The following is an 18,456-nucleotide window of genomic DNA, read 5'->3' as shown; positions in this document are numbered from 1 at the left end:
TTTAGGAAAACTGGCTTTTAGAGATTTGTTCAATTTTCTGAGAACTGGCTATATGAAATGTTTGATGACCACTAACTTTGGCTCTATACATTGATGTTCTGTGTCACAGTTGAGGCAAGACAAAAATAAAGCTGTGGAAAAGTCAGATTCAGGATGAGTATCAATATTGCTTCCTTTTGTTGTGGTCGTTCTTTATAAAATATTTGGACATACTTGGTGAATGGAAAAGGTCCAAAGCATGGTTTGTTCGCAGACCCACCAGAAAATGAAGAGGGAAGGAAGGATGTTTATAATGGAAGTGGGTCCGACTGCTCTAAGCTTAAAGCTCAAATCAGACAAAGCACTTAGGCTGTAGGTTTTCAAATGATAAAAATTTGAAAGTCATTGTCATATGATTACAGATTAAAATGGCAGCTACTCTCAAAATTAGGTGTATCTGGAAGCTATCTACTACATTCAACTGGTGTTCTGCGGAAGCAGATACACAACCTTATCTGAGTGTAAAGAGCAAAGGTAGGCTTCCAGCGCAGGACAAATCAAGCAGCAGTGCAGAGTAAAACAGCTGACACCAAAACTGACTCTCTGACTCTGGAAGTCTGTTATGAGGGTTCACTCATGCCTTTTTGATATCCTTCTAATAGATGACTTTACATCTTCATACTTCCTTTTTAGACCAGTTTTCTTTAATTAAGTCAAAGACCATTTTAGGCCACACAGCTGAAAGAGATACTAGGGAATTACTCAGAAAAGATTAATTTCACGCTCTGGGATGGGAATGTGAAAAATGTGCTCATAATAAAACATGTTTGGAAGACATTCTTGTGAGAAAAAGAGTAAGCCATAAACCCTTATTCTCCCCACAGAAAAGTGTTAATTAATGAGATGACTGAAAACTGTAAACATAAAATATAAATCTAAAAAAAAACCAAACCCAAGAGAGTTTGTGAATTAATGTGACACATGTTCCACTTCACCACATGAATATAATACTTTTTGTTGTATATCCCATGTCCTCCTTTCTTTTATATATAATCATAAGTAGATATATACACACTCTCTCTTATGTATCTCAAAACCTTTGGGCTAGGATTGGTATTGCCTTTTTTCCTGAAAGAAGGTGAAGCAGTGAAGCACCCCACAGCTATGAAAGCTGGACCTCCTCATGGGCTGCCCCAGCTTGGTGACCGCAGGCTGCCTTTGCAAGAAGGGAGAGGAAGGCATGCAGCCTGAGCTCACTCTCCTGCACGAAGGCCAATGGTACGTAGGCAATGGTACAACCACAGACTACAAAATACGCTAATAAATAAAGGCACACACAAAACTGAAGATCGGGAAGGCTGCCACAACAACATGTTCCTCTCCAAAGCATGCACACAGCCGCCTCAGCTCAGCTTTCGAGAAGGACCCTTCAGGCAGAAGGGCCCAGCTCAGGAAAGCAGCCTTGATCTATGAGGATCTGGGACTGGTGAAATACTGACGATACTTCTTTGTAATCTCCTTCACTGCAACTCACTGATCCTTTACGAATTTTCAAACAAATAATGAATATTGGAAAAAAAAACTGTCCAGCACAGTGAAGTAATAATCCACAGACATGAAACGCATTCCTCAGTTCTCTCCCCATTCAACTCCGCAGCTACATGAAGACAGCAGCATGGTAAACAAGCCTCCTCCTTCTCAACACACTTCAAGTCATTCTTCCCACACACAGCTGCCACTATCATGCATATTTCAAAGCCTCCATCTGGGCTTGACAACTGTACCTTCCTTTTTTCCAGCCAACAGAAATACACATCCTACTCAAACAGGCATGGACGATATCGCGCTGTTTATTTCAGAAAAGAAGCTGTTCCACAAGTAGGTCAGGGGGGTGGAAGCCCCCATGCTAACCTACATGTTCACTGTGTAGGTTTGAGCTACCTGCATTAATTTTTTCCCTCTTTCCAGCTAGAAACTGTCTCCAGGAAGCATGTGAGGATTCATGGTACTTGTCCAGGCTGCTGAATGCCTGGTTCTACTGGATAAACACCTACTGCTCACACAGGGATTAACTTCACAGTATACACCCAGCAGGTTCAACATTTCCCAGAGATTCTTCATTTATGCTGCATGTACTACACAGTGCAGGTATACCTCCTTCTGTCCAGAAATATGGCAATAATCTCCACAGCTGTTGCAGACTGAAGATGCCCTGAACTCAGCATACACAGGGGCCAGTTCTCCAGTCTGGGGCCTCTTCTCCTGAAGGTCACCTCTCCCTGCTGCAGCTATCCCTACCTATGACGTTCTGCTGCAGCAACCACCCACTCTGAACCCGTGGCAGCAGCCTACATTCTACCATTTAAATAGCTGTGTCTCCTCCTTTCTCCCTCAGCAGCAGCCTGGACTCAGCTCACCCTTCCTGTATCATCAAATGCACCTTCCTACATCCACCAACGAGCACTCTGCCTCTCCATATCTCTTGCTCTGCAGCAGCTGGCTAGGCAGGGGTTGAGGACAGTGTCTGTTGCAACACTGGGAAGGGCTGAGGCCAAGACAGGATATTGCTCTCATCTTGGAGAGCAGAAGAAGGTGGGGCCAAAACAGGAGCCAGCGTGGAGTCAGGTTGCTCCTGCTCCACCAAGGGGTAGCATGTGCCTTCATTCACACCTGATGGCAATGTCCACACACTTCCCATCTTTTTGCAGATTGCAGTAGCAGCGAGTCACTGAGTGAGACAGGGCAGACTGGAGGTGATGTTTGATTATCTGGACAGTGCTGCTTGAACAGCCAGCCTCAACTCCAGCCCCACCACACCCTGCAAAAAGCCCCAAAGGGTGAATAGGAGTAATCTATGGGCAGCCTCTGTCCCACAAATCACCTCCTGGATCACCTAAGATTAACAATGTTTTAACATATGGATCACGCAACTACGATAATTCCTTAAGGATTTTAATGACTATACATCCAGCCAATTTCAGTGTCTTCCATGCTGGGTTTGCATTTGGTTTAAATCATGCCTCTCTGCAGAGAGATGTTGTGAGGCTTAGTTAGCTAATATTTCCTAAACGCTTTGAGATCTTACAATAAAAGGTGCAATGGCAATACAAAGCAATTTTACTTTTAGTAAGATACTTGCTAGCAGGATTTATTAATTTTGTCCTAAAGAGAAATCATAAGTCTCCATTTACATGTGCATTGCTTCTTTCTTGGAAGATGGAGAACGAAGGAGATGGTACAAAAATAAGTATCCATAAAGAGAACAGACGAGATTGGCTGTTTGGAATAGGCACTCTTCAACTGTTTATACTATTTACGTATGCTTTCTTTTGGGAAGACCACCAAGGAGGAAAGCCGCAAAGCAAACTCCAATCTAAGGATTCTTTCCGCCCAGAGTACTCATTCATTTTAGGTCATATGGAAAGAGATGTGCCCAAGATCTTCTGCCACTCAGCAGCCACTACCTGTCTTCCTACTTTAAACAGTATTTCCAACAAACTGAGATATGGCCTTAATTTTCCTTAAGCTGATCATACAGGTTTTAAAATTTTTCTTTTGTATTTGTCATAGTGTTTTGGAGGTCACCCAGGCATTTTATGCAGACTGCTGGTACACTTAATCATTTCAGTGGCTTCCTGCAGTAAATCAGGAGACATTATATTAATAAAAGATGGGGCTGTTCCAGGTCTGATTCATAATGCTGAATCCCCATCTACCTGGCTTATAAAGAGTCCTTTAAAAAGGTCAGTTTACTCTATGGAATTGTGAATATCAAGGATACATCTTCTCTCACACAAGATATATATGCTCGAGGCCAGCACCCTGAAAGGTACAGAAGACACTGGAGTGATTCAGAACAAGAGCTCACGACTGTCTGCACCACAACCTAGCCAAAGAGACCTTGTCTGAAAATACACTGAGACAGAGGCACACCACACAAATAAGCATCTCATAAAACAGGTTTACCTCCATCACGGCACTTTGTCTGGCAAACACTGTTTAGTCACATGCATTGAGCACAAGACCCAAGACAGGCAAAATACCAGCTCTAAGAGGGAAAGATTGGCCAAAAGTGGACTTTGCTTGTACTGTATTATTATTGTTTGGTTACTTCTTCAAAATACTTATTAATCCCTGCAATCAGGATGTACCTAATTAAAAAAAAAACCAAAAAACAAAAAAACAGTTGTTTTCTGGATTTGACTTGTTATCTCATCCCCTCCTGACTTTCACTTTTATACGTAAAATTCAAGTTTGCTTTCACTATCTCACACAGCACAGGTACAGTACCTATGAAATAAGGGTAACATTTATGAGTAAGTTGCAACTTTCAGTATCATATTGCTCTCACGACATTGGTCTTGCCCTTGCTAAAGGAAAACCAAACAAGTTTTCTATTAATACAGCTAGCAAAACTTTTCTGAATAACAATTTCTCATTGCAACGGCTGATTCCTTTTTAATGTAATTTTGTCCGAGTATCTTAATGAAAAAAATCAAATGTCTTTTTTTCACGAGGTCAGTCCAACTGCACTGAAACAATGAATTTGAAAAGTTTTTTCTAGATTTTTCTTCCCATCTGGAAGAAATTAACAATTTCTAAACTCACAATCACACAAGAAGAGACATTAAAAAAAACCCAACCCTTCATTACTTTATGGTCTTATCTTGCAAGGTGCCAGAAATATACTTCTAACTCACATGTAGTATGGTGTGGATGCTGAGTATCACCCAGAACCGGAAGTCTGACCTCAACTCCTTTGCAAACTAAGCAGAATGAATATGGATAATACAGAGAGAATACCTTCCCATTAGCTGCCAGAAGTAATGCCAAAATACCTCTGTAGATCAAGAGCTTTGCAAGATCCACAGATGTTATGTGACATTTTACCATGAGGCAGTTGTGATCACTGTTTCCAATGACATGCCACACGGATCAAACCCCATGGAAGGGTTGGACTCCCTGCAAAAAGCAGCACCGAGACCAAAGTGTTCCCATCAGAACACCGCACCCAGCCCACAGCCCACCCCTGTGCTGGGCACAGGACAGCTAACCAGGCAGGCTACAGACCCTAGGTGGGTCACATGTTGAGCCCTCCTTGTTCCAGCCAGCACTTGACTATTTGGCTGACGTATCTTAAAAGACATTCTTGAATCTAAACCACCTAGTCCAGTCAGAATTTTATTTGTATTGACTTACATTTTAGCAACCTGATTTTACACTTCTCTTCTTGTGTGTGCCTACTGGGCATATGTTCAGCCCTGCTACTGGTTGGATGTGGGGGCACAGAGCCATGGCAGGCTCATCTCTATAAGGCAACCCCTAACAAGAATTAATGTGCTTTCATGTAGGTGTGAGTAGAAAGTTACCACTGTGAAATGCAGATTTCTCTCTTGCTCTACTTCTAAATTGCAACAGGTGTGTCTGCATGCACTCCCAATCCACCCACACAAACAAGGAAAAATACTTCTATATGTTCACATGAACAAAAAAGAAAGCTTCTTCTATTAATCACAGTAATAGCTGACAGGCTAAGCAATGTTTAAAAATATTTTTGTTCATCTCACTGAATGCAATAGATTTCAAACCTCACAATGACTATTGTAAGTTTTCTTATTAGGAAATATAAAGTACAATATAAGTCATTTCAGCATCTCACTTAAAATATATAAATTACAAAAAAAGAAAAGATGGAAAAAGTCTGAATAAATATTGATTGCTGATTCCATACATTATTTTGATTTGCTAACTTAAACATCAATTTCTATCAAGGACCTGCTTCTGAATTGGAAAATTTGTCATAAAAAATTGAATTGCAGACTATCAAAAAGTGACAAGATTTTGACACCATAATAAATATTAGGATCATGATCCATTATGCTTAACACTTATGGGAGTTTTTTCTTGTAACCAGGATGCTTAAAAACTTGTTCAAAAACAGAAAGCAAAGCTAAGCTTCACTCGAGCGTGTCCAAAGAAGGGCAACGAAGCTGGTGAAGGGTCTGGAGCACATGTCGTACGAGGAGCGGCTGAGGGAACTGGGGTTGTTTAGTCTGGAGAGGAGGAGGCTGAGGGGAGACTTCATCGCCCTCTACAACTACCTGAAAGGAGGTTGCAGAGAGCTGGGGATGAGTCTCTTTAACCAAGTAACAAGCGATAGGACAAGAGGTAATGGCCTCAAGTTGCGTCAGGGAAGGTTTAGACTAGATATTAGCAAGAATTTCTTTACAGAATGGGTTGTTAGGCATTGGAATGGGCTGTCCAGGGAGGTGGTGGAGTCCCCATCCCTGGAGGTGTTTAAGAGCAGGGTCGACATGGCGCTTGGGGATATGGTGTAGTTGGGAACTGTTAAATTGTGTTGATGGTTGGACTGGATGATCTACAAGGTCTTTTCCAACCTAGACAATTCTGTGATTCTGTAAGAGTCTTATGTAATAACATAATTTCGAAAGCGGTTTCTTTAAGGTTATTACCACACCAAAATCAAGCTTTTCTGATGGAAGATGACTGATTCTTCATTGTTTTGGGTCTACACGGAGTGTTTTAAAAAGACAAAAGAATGACACTGAGTAGGTCTGGTATTTGGGGAGGACAGGGTGAGGATGCAGAAGACAATGTAAGACAGTGGATGAGCTGAGAGAAAAGATAGCATGTGTGAACGGTGGGAAAAGAGTATAAGGAGTACTGTGGTGACAAGAAAAGCAGCACTAGACAGGAAAATACAGGCTTCTGGAAGAGGACTGGGTGTGCAATTGGAACTGGGATACAGAGCTGAAAGATCACAAGACTGTGCTTGGTAAGAAGAGAATAGAAGGAATGGAGAAAGGGATATTACACAGGCAGGTTCCTCTAAGGAAAAAAGGGCAGAAAATACAGAGATAGCGAACAGCAGCCTGTAACCGAGGAACCTGTCTGGGTGATAAAGGGCAGAATGGATCAGGGCAAAGTGGCAGCACTTTCATTCACAAAGCCAGCAGTGGATGAACAGAATCATCTCTTGCATGCCGTCAAAGACATTCACGTTTTGCTTGTTGTTGGTTGTTAGTGTCATGCATGTTGTAGGTTGAATTTTAAAATCAACAAGTTCAGATCCCACTGGCTCAAATCCCCAAAGTAACAAGAGGTCCCTCCATCCTTTTCTAAAATGCATCCTCATAAAATACATGTCATAATTTTAACTCAGCCTTATAATTAATGGGGAACAAACCAGCTTTGAATTAATTTGGCAATATCATTTTAATGGCTTCTGCCCCAAAAACCGTGAGAAAAAGAAAATAAAACTTAGCCTGAAATGCCATATGACTTAATAGCATAGAATATAATCTCTGGAAATTCAGAGGTGTTTAGCTTCTGAAATTATACTGGCATTGAGTCAAGCAAATTTGAATACTAATCTTCTATAATCATATGTTAGAATTAGAAACATCATTAGCTTCTTAATAAATACAGGAATATCCCTTTCTAGCCATGGTAGGTCATGATACAGCTGACCCATAAGCTGTCCGTGCTCTCTCATTAGCTAGAGTTCCTTGACACTCAAAAACTTAACAGCATCTAGTACCTCAAACCACTGTAACCTTCTATCCATGGCTCATTAATTGGTCACCTAAAACTGACTTCAGTAGTAGCAGGCCAATTTACTCTTAGATGTGCACAGTATATGGGGGCACTATAGAACAGAGTAGCTTTTATGAACAATTCAATATTTTCAAATTATGTGCAGCATAAGTATTTATGTCAAACATGTACACAGAGATGCATATCCTCCTCCAAACACCCCAAAGCCCCTTCAGCCTCCTGAAAGTACAGTGCTGTGCAGTAGGTCCACACAGTAGAGGTTTCCTTTGTGACTCACACGTTCTTAGGACTCACTTCCCGGGATCTACGGGAATGCAGATAATTATTGTGTCAAATGCAAATTCGCAGTTCTTGGAGCACAGGTCAAGAAAGTTTTCACAGCATGGAGTTTCAGTTTGTTTGTAAGCTTAAGTGAACAGCAAATGGGGACCTCTGCATCTGTCAGTGCATATGGCTTCTAACTAAGGACAAAGTTTTGCAAGCACTCTCTGCTGAGCAGGAGCACGCTAAGCCAAACAAGTTATGTGCAGGGAAGTGGTGCCATGCCACCAGTGTGTCGGGGTTGTGTGTGGGTGTGTGGGAAGAAGAAATGAGGGAGAGGACAAGGAAAGGGAGGAAGTCTGAGGCAGCTAACTCATGCTGGTTTAACCGAGAAACAACAGTCACTTCTGTATCTCCACCCCTTGTTTTCGCTCACTTCGACCTCATACCCGGCAGTCAAATACCTAAATACCAGTTTGTCACAACACAAGGCTGATCAGCACAGTGCACTCTCTCACCTACCCACCCCAGGTACAAAGTGCTGTCATCTATTGGATCTTTCTTTTCTCTCCCACCTTCTCTGCTTGCACCCTTTACAGAGCTGAGCCTCGGCAAGCACTGGCCATAAACAACTTGCATCTTCTCTAGGGTCAAGGGTCCTATTGCAGTGCCTCAGGATCACACGGAGATGCTAGCCTGAACATTAGCTGTACGAAATGCTTCCACCACTTCAGCCAGAAGCTTGTTAAGCATCTCACAGAGAAAACATCCTTTTTGCATTCATGCATTTTATCAATTTATACAGCAGCATTTGAAGTCAGCAGTTTCTTTTTCTTCCTTTTGCATCTGGTCAAGTACATTTAGGAACATATGCCACCTGTGCTCTGCATGTGGAACTCCCACTCCTACTGAATTCTAATAATACCAGCAACAATAATAAATAAAAATTTGTTACTTATGTGCTGCCAGGACCAGCAGGCTTCAAGACACCTGATAAAATATATGCAAATGGGGGGGGGGGGGGGGGGGGGGGAGTAAATTTACCCTCAGGTACACACAGAACGAGCAAGGTTTAACAAAAATAGACAAATACAGACAGCAGTGCCTAAAACCAAAAATGAGCCAATCAATTCCTAACAGAGTAAAATTGAAATTCTCTGCTCAGTCCCTGCACAACCAACTCAAACACTCTGAAGTGTCTAGCAGCGTTTGTAGAGCTAAGATTCTGCCTCTTAAATCGTTTCACTTGAACTAATTCATTGCAAAAACCTATCACCCCTTGTGCTATGCTTTACAAGTTAGCATGGAATTAGCAAAGGATTTGATGTTCTGCTCTTCTGCACATTCTACTCTAGTTTATCTTTACCAGGACACCTAATATTCAGCTAGTAAAAGTCCAGCGGTACTAGTTTTGTTTTAAGCTATACTGTAGAGAGTCCTCAAGCACTCTGAAACAACTAACTTGACAGACAACTGCGGCAAAAATACCTGAGCTCAGTTGCACACAGATCTAAGTGGAAATTATTATATAATTGCACACTTTGGCAAGTATTTGTTTGGAAATCCTACTGTAAACAGGTTGCTTGCAAGGGCAGTGGCAAGACAAGATGTTCAGGGAACGCAACGAGAGGCATTCAAATGTGTCTTTCAAACTCTTGAGGGAAAATCGTGTGGACTTACCTAAGTTGCCAGAAGGAGCCTTCATACAAATGAAAATCAGGTTCTGATTTTCTCCTAGCACTTCACAAGAGCTTAACCTGTTTCCAGCCAACAGAATCTCTAAATTTGCAGTATACTGCAAAAAAACCCAAAAAGCAATGCCAACTATATGCCAAGAGAATGTAAAATATCCTGAGGTAACTGGCAAAATGCTGATGAAAACCCTCTAAATGCTTAATCACAGTTCTAATTGGAAGAGGGACTTGTTTTTAAGTCTTACCAAAACATGCTTATAAATTTTAATTTACTTTAGTTTCTTCCTCTCTGAAAAGGCTGGAAGTTTTACTTCAGTTTCCAACTGATTTTGTTTTTTCTTCATTCAGTTAACTTTTCCACCCACTAAAGTTAAACACAGCCTTTTCAGTGGTAGCAAATTTAACTATGTCAAGTTGAAAAAATCTTGCATCATACATAGTAAAAGTAACAGAACAAAGGCCGTAAGGCTTTGAAGACTAATAACAAATTCAGAGCTTTTGAAAATATGGTATGGGGAAAACATAGTTATTCAAATAAATGCAAGCAATAAGGCAAAATTTGAAAAAGCTGACCCCGTACCAGAAGGAAGAAAGCTTTTCATATTCACCCATTCAAAGAGTGAACAAGGAGTTTGTCCTTCACTTTGGTCTTCAAATAAGCCAAGGCATTGTCAATTTTGTTTCTACCTCATGTGCCATATATACACCTGGAAATGCAAGGTGAGGATATCAGGCCTCAGATTCAGATACTGTTTTTTCAACTTTGTTTTATTACATTTTACAGTGGTTTTACTTTATTCAAATCTGCAAACTTACTTCTGTAGAATGTTGGGGTTTTGTAATTTCATAAAGGTTCTTTTTTTCTATTTATAGGTTTAAACAACTTCCTATTTTGTTGTACAGTGACATACTGGCACATTTCAAATTTCCATCACACTGATAATAAAAGATTTTTACCATGTGAGTGTTTCCCCATTTTCAAATAGAGTGATCAAGTTTTTCCTTTTTTCAGCCTAAGGACAAAACAAGTAGCTACCCACATGGACTTCTATCCTACAAGTCTTTGTACACCCTCAGGTTGATGTAACTGCAAAGATTCAAGTGGAAGTTGATTTTTATTAAAAATATTTTTAATTTACAACACTAAATTTGCAATTTTCTGTATTAGTTAAGAATATTATTTGATAGGTTCTTTACTACAACTTAAGAAGGTAGATCTCTCAAAATTTATTTCTTGCATAAACTTACATGGACTCATTAAGATAACACAAATATACTTATAAGGTCACAAATACATTGATTAAATATTTTGTTATATACTTATATTCACAACAAATGAGGACAGACCAGAACTGCAACTTTGACTTCAACATAGAACACTAACATAGAACACTAGATGTGCTGTCCTTGTTTAAACTAATTGTTTAAAATACTTATCAATTTTGCCATGTGGAGGCATGTAAGATTATCTGAGTTATCCTTACCACTATAATAAAATTGTAAAGAAAATCGTTCAACTGTAATATAACATAAATAGGATTTTTTTAAGGGGAACAGAAAAACTACTAAACCAGCTTCTTGAAGCTCTCATAATTTGAAACTGTTCTGGCAAAACTCTACAGACTTTACACTAGCTTAAAACACAGCATCGTTACCTATCACTTACCTACTCCCAAGTTATAAAATAATATTACTGACATTAGTTAAATCTATCACCATAGCAAGTGATCCCCATTTCTCCTCTCTTCCACTCTCCTCCTTTCCCCTGTCAACCCTCCTGCCAACATAAATATTTCAAGACAGATGTAACTTTCCTAAGAATTCCCAAATTAAATGTTCAACATATTAACATATGTCCAATTGTAAAATAAAGACATGCTAATGCAACGTGAAAATGGAATTCTTCAATGTAGTGCTCAAATTCCACTCAATTTGTAATAGAGCTACCAAAAGCAAATGAAAAACATGGGTCTATGAGTAAGAAACAATGATACTATTACGTTTTTATTACTGCATCAACGGCACTATACCTAACTGTTTCTCTGACATGTTTACAGCCTGAGAGGGAAAAAGAAAGCACCAAAACATACAGTTATTAAAAGGCTTCCTTACATTGCCTTTTTTCTCAAATACATTAAGCACCATTAAGAAACCTCACCTTCTTATTCCTCAAAAAGTAATCCCTTTCTTTCTCTGTAAATTGATAAACACTCCATTGACTGTATTCTCTGTTATAGTAAGAACACCGAGATATTTAGACATGGTGATGAATTACCTCTGGGAATAATACATAATAATATTTTACACTTCTGTAATCTTTGCACCCAAAAGCCATAAAACACTTGAATATCAAGGTACCTTTACACATGATGAAAGAGGAAAGCAGAAGGTGAAATTCACTGTACTAAAGGAAATCCTGGAAAAGAGTCATAGTTATATTCCATAGAGTGTGGAATGTGTTTTCACTCTTGTCCTCTGTGTTGTGGTAAGTTTAACCCATACAGTTAGCAATGAAACTTGATCTACTTCAGATACCACACCAGTGGCACAGTTTATTATTCCTTAATTCTGAATCTTCTGGCCTCTGACATTTTTTGGTCATTTTATTTCCTATCAGCACGACTAAATCCAAACTGGGCACAAATCACCTAAAATTTTTAGTCATGCTTTGTTAAGCTGCTATCTTTTTTTGTTGTCTAGTAACTGTATCTCATATAATTTAATAAGCAATTAAATACACTAAGTAAGTAAATTACAAATCTACCAACTCTAGTTTCTAGTCCTACTGCTAGCATGCCCTTCTGAAATTTTCCAAAGACAAAAAACGAACTAAGTTCTGATCACTTATTTAAACTTAAACTAAATCTGAACGCATTTTCTGCAAAACAAACACAGCGTGTACTAGCAAAAAATGTGCTGGGAACAGAATTTATACTTGTTTTTGTAGAACTCAGTCTTCCAGACAATGTATAAAAGTTCATACACAGACATCCTGCTATTTCTTTCAAGAGAATAATAAAAGTATAAGGACAGGTAGATTTATATATGAGCAAAATCAATTCCTCTCTAGCTTTGGCTGCCCTGAATCAAGTCATATGAACACCCACATTAACATTCTGTTATTCAAAACAGGATCATTAATCATAATCATAAAACATAAAACTTGAGACTGCTTCCAAAAATCTAGCCTTGCTTTTTGTCTCTGTAACTACCCTGTTCAGCCTATCAGAGAGACCTTAAGATTGAAAAAAAACCCCAAAACAGTATTTTGTTAATGCATGCATATGTATGTGCAATAGTACCTTGGTTTACTCTAGCTTCTTTGAGGAATAAGGTTTTCACAGAAACTGCACAATGAAAACTAGAAGCTATTTAGACCAGTGCATCCCTTACCAAGGAGATACATACTTATTTTAACTCTAAGCTACTTTTCTGCAAATCATCACACACACCCAAACATCAGAAGGAGAACTGGACTTCTTTCAGCACCCACAGGCTCCATTTTATTCCAGAATACAAATTCTATTTGGTTTTGCTTCCTCTGATAACAACTGTAAGAGAGCCAAGAGAAACTGAAGAACTTAACCCTTGCAACAGCAAGGGTCCTGCCATTTTAGACAAGTTGGTGCAACAGATCCCTCATCAAATACGCATTTATAAAGGCAGGTGTGTGATTGCAGGGTATGCAGGTTGACCTAGTTATCTTTAATTCAAGTACTATTACCTTTAATTCAGCTACTCTGAGTATTGAACAAAGAGTGGTACAAGTAGGGAAAATTTCTGAGTGACTTACATAGCTGACAAACTTGTTGCAAAGAATCATTTTGTACTGGCACCATTTTCACCCTAACTTAACTTTCAACTGTGAGGTTCAACAATGAATTTATGGGTTGTGATGCAGGACAGTGCAGTCCTACAGCAGTCCACTAATAAAGCGTAAAATGGTGAATCTGCCAAAGACAGCTATACAAGAAATTTTAGCCACATCTCTTGAAATACCCTGTCTGAATCCAGTTCTTTGTCATTTTCCCCGGAACTAACATCAGGGCTTGGTTTGTGTTGAGGCTAAATGAAAGCAACATTGTAGTTCTGAACTAGCCTGAATGTTCAGTTCAATAATCTGATCTGCTGGGCCCACTGACTGATCTTGGTAGCGACTCTTACCTCTTTGTACCTCAGTGTCCCACTCTATAAATGACAAAAAGGATATTGCTCTCTTTTCAGAAGTGTTTTGGAATCCACAGGTACTAGGCAGATACCTTTACCATCTTTGGAATAAGCAAGATAAATATCTACCACCTCTCCATACCAGGGAGAAAGTCTGAAGTGGAGAAATGATTGTTAGCAGCAACAGTGAGAAGCATTACCAGTGTAACAGCAAAACATACTTCCAGTACATTGCCTCATAAACCAGAAAAATATTTAATTGACATGGGTGTTTTAGGAATGTTGCCATCACATTCACAACTGCAAAAAACCTTGAGTCATCAGAATGACAGCAGTTAAAAGAAGTAATCAGCTGCGCTTATTTTCCTTCTTAATTCAAGGACAGGGGAGATTAAGCATGAATATTACCATCCAAGAAAATCTTATGTAGGTATGAACATCCAAAATATTACGGACGGACAGGGATATTACAGTCTTTAGCTTTGTATTAAACAACTTCCTCATAATGCTCAACTTCTGTGAACAGTGTGAGGGATGTAGGTCTACTCTTCAGATTAATGAATACATTTAGAATACTTTACCGTGTTTTGTATTTTAGAGTCCAAACTACTAGTTTTTCATAATTCAACTCAAAATTATATTGCCTGCAGATTAGCGTAAATCATTTCACACAGCACCTCTGCAAAGCCAGCTACCTAAATCTTGAAGACATTTATTGATGCTGAGACTGGAAAAGAATGTCCCTTTACAAATGGGCAGATAAAAAAAAAAAAAAAAACCAAATTACTTCTCAGATTCAAGTCATAAACTCACTTTTCTCAAAAACTGGTAGCAGTTTTTGGAAACAGAAAGAACTTCTACGTGCTTCTGTGATGTCAAAGATGAAATCTCTGCTTGTGGAGGTACAATCTGTAGCAAGCACACACGTCTGCCAAGACTCTGGCATTGATGATATTTTGTCTAGACAGCCTTTGAATGTGACTGACACAGGCACACTGCACATGGTTGAGGAAACTGAAACTTATGGAAGAGCTTTTCAAGACTTAAGTCAACATACAGTATTTTGGAAATATGCCTAACATCCTCCAACCACACCTCCTGGTATCCTCCTCAGGAATCTAACAGGTTTTGTTTCTTCAAGTCTCCCAGTTGTTCCAAGAGACAGAAAGCTAGATTTGCTTAGATAAGATGCTACCAGGGCCATCTGGACATAAGTAGACACTGTCAGCAAGTGGAGAGGTCTGTGTGCTGGCTAATCACCAAGAAAGGCATTCAAGTCCTTGAATTGTGTGTTATGTGGAAGGATTGAAGACTGTAAGGAATTGCTAACCTTTTCTCAACTATCGGACTTGACTATGAGAAACACATGACAACTATTAGCTAAAAAACAGAAACGACTAGCTACAGTTGGTAACTGTTGTAGACATTTTAGCAAGCACTATTTACCCTTGCCCTTTTGGGCCATGACAGAAGTAGCCTGAACCATGTATGTGCTTTGATGGGAAAGTCCACATGAACTTGCCACAGACAGCAGGCAGTAATTTTTGAGAAATGATGAATATCGCGTACTGTCAGATGTTATTTTCACTGCATGGCAGCCTTAGGTCACTTGATCCTCAAGTGACCGTCAGGGCTAGGAGAACAGAGAAAAAGGTGAAGGAGACTCAAAGACAAGATCATTGGCTTTTAGCTTTAGTTGGTTCACTTCCAACTCAACTGCCACTAAAGTCAACAGTTCCCCCCTAACTTACTGGGACTTGATGCTAACCTCTATCAATTAATATTACTGACAGTACTGTTCAGCAGCCCAAAAGGAAAAAAAAATGAATCAGATTCTAGTTTGCCTTCCAGAAAAACAACAGGCCTTAAGATGCCCTTTTACAGTCGCAGTAAAAGCACTAGTTATAGCTGTGGATACTCAAGAGATCCAACAAAGTTCTGGCACCCAACACAAAAATTATCCTGGCTAAATGCAAAATACAGTAGGTGCTGCTTCTCTCCAAACAAAATATGGGCCTCAATGAACCTTAGCTTAATCCCAATACAGAAATTTGCACACTTGACCTGCCGGGTTAATAGTGTTTGAGTTTGGTCTCCAAACTCACAAACTCAACCTACTGACTGGATATGAAATGAGTAGGCAATAACAGCAGTACTTGTGAATCTACAGTGAGGTTCTGAAAGAGGTTTTATCACTGGAAAGCACTGCAATACTTGCATTTTGGGACTTTTCTGTAACTCAGTAGGAACTGCAGAATTTCTCACCTATTTACACTGTGGATCCAAAGAAAAAAACCTATTTTGATCTAAGTACTAGGTGTAAGTTGGCTACGGTATTTCTGAAGCAGACATCAAGTTTCTCCTCCCATCTCCTCTCTATCTCCCGCCCCCTCTCCTCCCACCTGCACTAGGGGAGCACTGTTGTGGAGTCATCAAGGCTAGAAAGCTCAGGGCAAAAGCAGCCCCAGGCCCGCACCTGGTGTCTTCCAGCAGGCCAGCATGCTTGTGGCTGTTCCAGATCTGGACCCTTATGAAGAAAAGTGAAATGAAACATCTTTTGTTTCGTAGGGTCGTTTATGGATTTGCAACCAAAACTAGCTGGATCCAGCAAGCTGAGTTGCCCATTTTTTGTGTCAACTCTCACACACTGGCACCTGTTGGAGATGGATTCCTCAGAAGGGTCAAAGGAAGCAAGACATGTTTTCTATTTTGACAGCCCACGGCAGCCAGATGCCGGGACCAGCAGGTTCTGGTGTTTATTGTCAGCCATTAAAGAAGGCGAAACACAGCATCAGCACCGCGGTGACGGGGTGTCAGGCGCACCTTCCCCACGGCCTCTCACACGCAGCAGCCCCTCGGCTTTGTCCGTGTCTTTCTCCGCTCAAACCACCGGGCTCCGCTGCCGCGGTGTCCGGCCGGCTCCTCTCACGGCCGGCCCTGGAGTCACAAATGTCGCTGTCCCCGCTTTAAGGTCACCTCATGGCGCTGCCGTCGAGCAGGGCCGCCGCCTCGGGGGGCCGCGATGCGCCCGAGTGGGGCCGCGGCCGTTCAACCGGCAGCCTGAGGGAGGGGGCAGGGCCACGGGCGCCGGCGGCACTTACCAGGTCTATGAAGGTCAGAAATTTCCAGCTGCCTCCATAGGTCTGATGAGCCGGCATGTCAATGGCCTTGTAATTGCACAGGATGGAGCAATAGGACAGGAGGATGGCGGCGCGCAGCACCTGGCAGGGCACCAGCGCCATGTTGCACGGCTGCGCCGGGGCGGCGGCGGGCTGCGAGCCAGACCGGGGTGCACTTCCGTGTGTGCGCGCGTGTCTGTGTGTGTGTGTGTGCGTGTGTGTGCGCCCGTGCGGGAGCGACTCCCAGCGCCCCCGCGCCGCGCTCGGCCCCGGCCGGGGCGGCGGGGCCGCGCTGTGCAGCGGCGCGGGGCAGGCGGGGTTGGAGGGGTGGTTGGCGGCGGCGGTGCCGGCGCTGCTGGCAGCAGCCTGGCCGGTGGGCTCGGCGCGCTCCCGAGCCGCGACTCCGCGGCCGGGCCGGGCGGGAAGTGCGGGGTCGGGGCTGCGGCGGCGCGGCCCTGCCCGAGGGACCCGCGTCCCTCCGCCGCGCTGCCCGCGGGAGGGCACGACTTTGAGCACGGGCAGCCAGTTATCTGCAAAAGCTGGTCGCCCGGATTTTCAAGCAAAAAATAACAACGCGTCAGCAGTGACGGGGCCCAGCCGCGGGATCGCGAAGCGCCGCCGCGCGCATCTGCCGGCGGGGAAGCCGCGGCCGCGCGGGGAGCGGCGGGGGGCGGGGCAGCGCCCGCGCCGCCCGCTGACCCCGCCGGAGCCAATGGGCGGCGGGCTGGGGGCGCGCGGCGGGCCCTGGGGCAGGTGTCGCTGCCCCGCGCGCTGCGGGGGTGGCAGGGCCGTGTGGGGGCGCGCGCGGCGGGCGGCTGGGAAGGGGCCGCCCGGGAGAGGCCGCCGCGCTGGGGGCGGCGGGGTCCGGCGTCCGCCGTGCTGCCGCTCCGCGGTGACCGTACGCTGTCCGTACGGCTGCCCGCCGGGGAGAGCAGAGTTGTCCTGACGTGTGTGTTTGTGAGGCGCAGCCAAGCGTTCGTGTCTCCATTCAACACACACACATGCACAGAGACACACAGATTTGCTAGAAGGGCGCTTTCCAATACCTGCAGCCACCGTAAGACGGGGGGACCTCACTACCCCTGGGTGAAAGCGTTGGTGGAGTACCAGCGTGGTAAGGAATCACCATGTCTGTCAGCAGGGGTTTCATCACCAAGGGGATTCTTGATGCTAGGAGCAACCGCGGGGGTCATGTGCTTGGACTTCTACACCCTGAAAAGGAAAAGGTCTTAAAGTGCTTGATTGCAGAGTAAATATTAAATTGCTCCACCATCTGCAAAAAAATATTTTAAAGGGAAAAAAACCCATCAGCAGTGATGTCTGGGGTTGGAGAGACAAAACCACTTCTACAAACATCATCTCCATACATCTATCTTCTGAAATAAATATTTGAACAATAGGGTGCTTCATCATAGTTCAGCTACTGGAAGGCAGAAAGAATCAATGACTGCGCAATGCGTTCCCTGCTTTTATTCCATTACACAGAGTCAAAGCCTCTTCATCTAGTATCCACTGTGCTCAAGCTCTGCAAAAATTAAGGGCTTTTAGGAGAACACACACTAGCAGCTATCCTAAATCAAATTAGCACGGTTTAAGATCTCTGCTTATGCAGAGGAATTTTATGTCGGGCATGGACAAAGAATCCTCCAGAAGCATGG

At 42.4% G+C, this 18,456-nt stretch overlaps 1 protein-coding gene across 1 annotated transcript in view; it reads right to left on the bottom strand.

Moving 5' to 3' along the window:
• The window catches only part of AIG1 (androgen induced 1), a 129,071-nt gene extending 111,675 nt beyond the window's left edge, over nt 1–17,396 (bottom strand). Inside the window, exon 1 of the mRNA XM_074862714.1 lies at nt 16,781–17,396. Within this exon, the coding sequence (XP_074718815.1) occupies nt 16,781–16,921 (141 nt within the window). The 5' untranslated portion in view covers nt 16,922–17,396. The remainder of the gene's footprint in view (nt 1–16,780) is intronic.
• Nucleotides 17,397–18,456: the final 1,060 nt, after the last annotated feature.

The sequence above is a fragment of the Strix uralensis genome, chromosome 3, assembly GCF_047716275.1.
Source record: "Strix uralensis isolate ZFMK-TIS-50842 chromosome 3, bStrUra1, whole genome shotgun sequence".
NCBI classification, from domain to species: domain Eukaryota; kingdom Metazoa; phylum Chordata; class Aves; order Strigiformes; family Strigidae; genus Strix; species Strix uralensis.
This window is presented reverse-complemented; position numbering and strand designations above follow the sequence as displayed.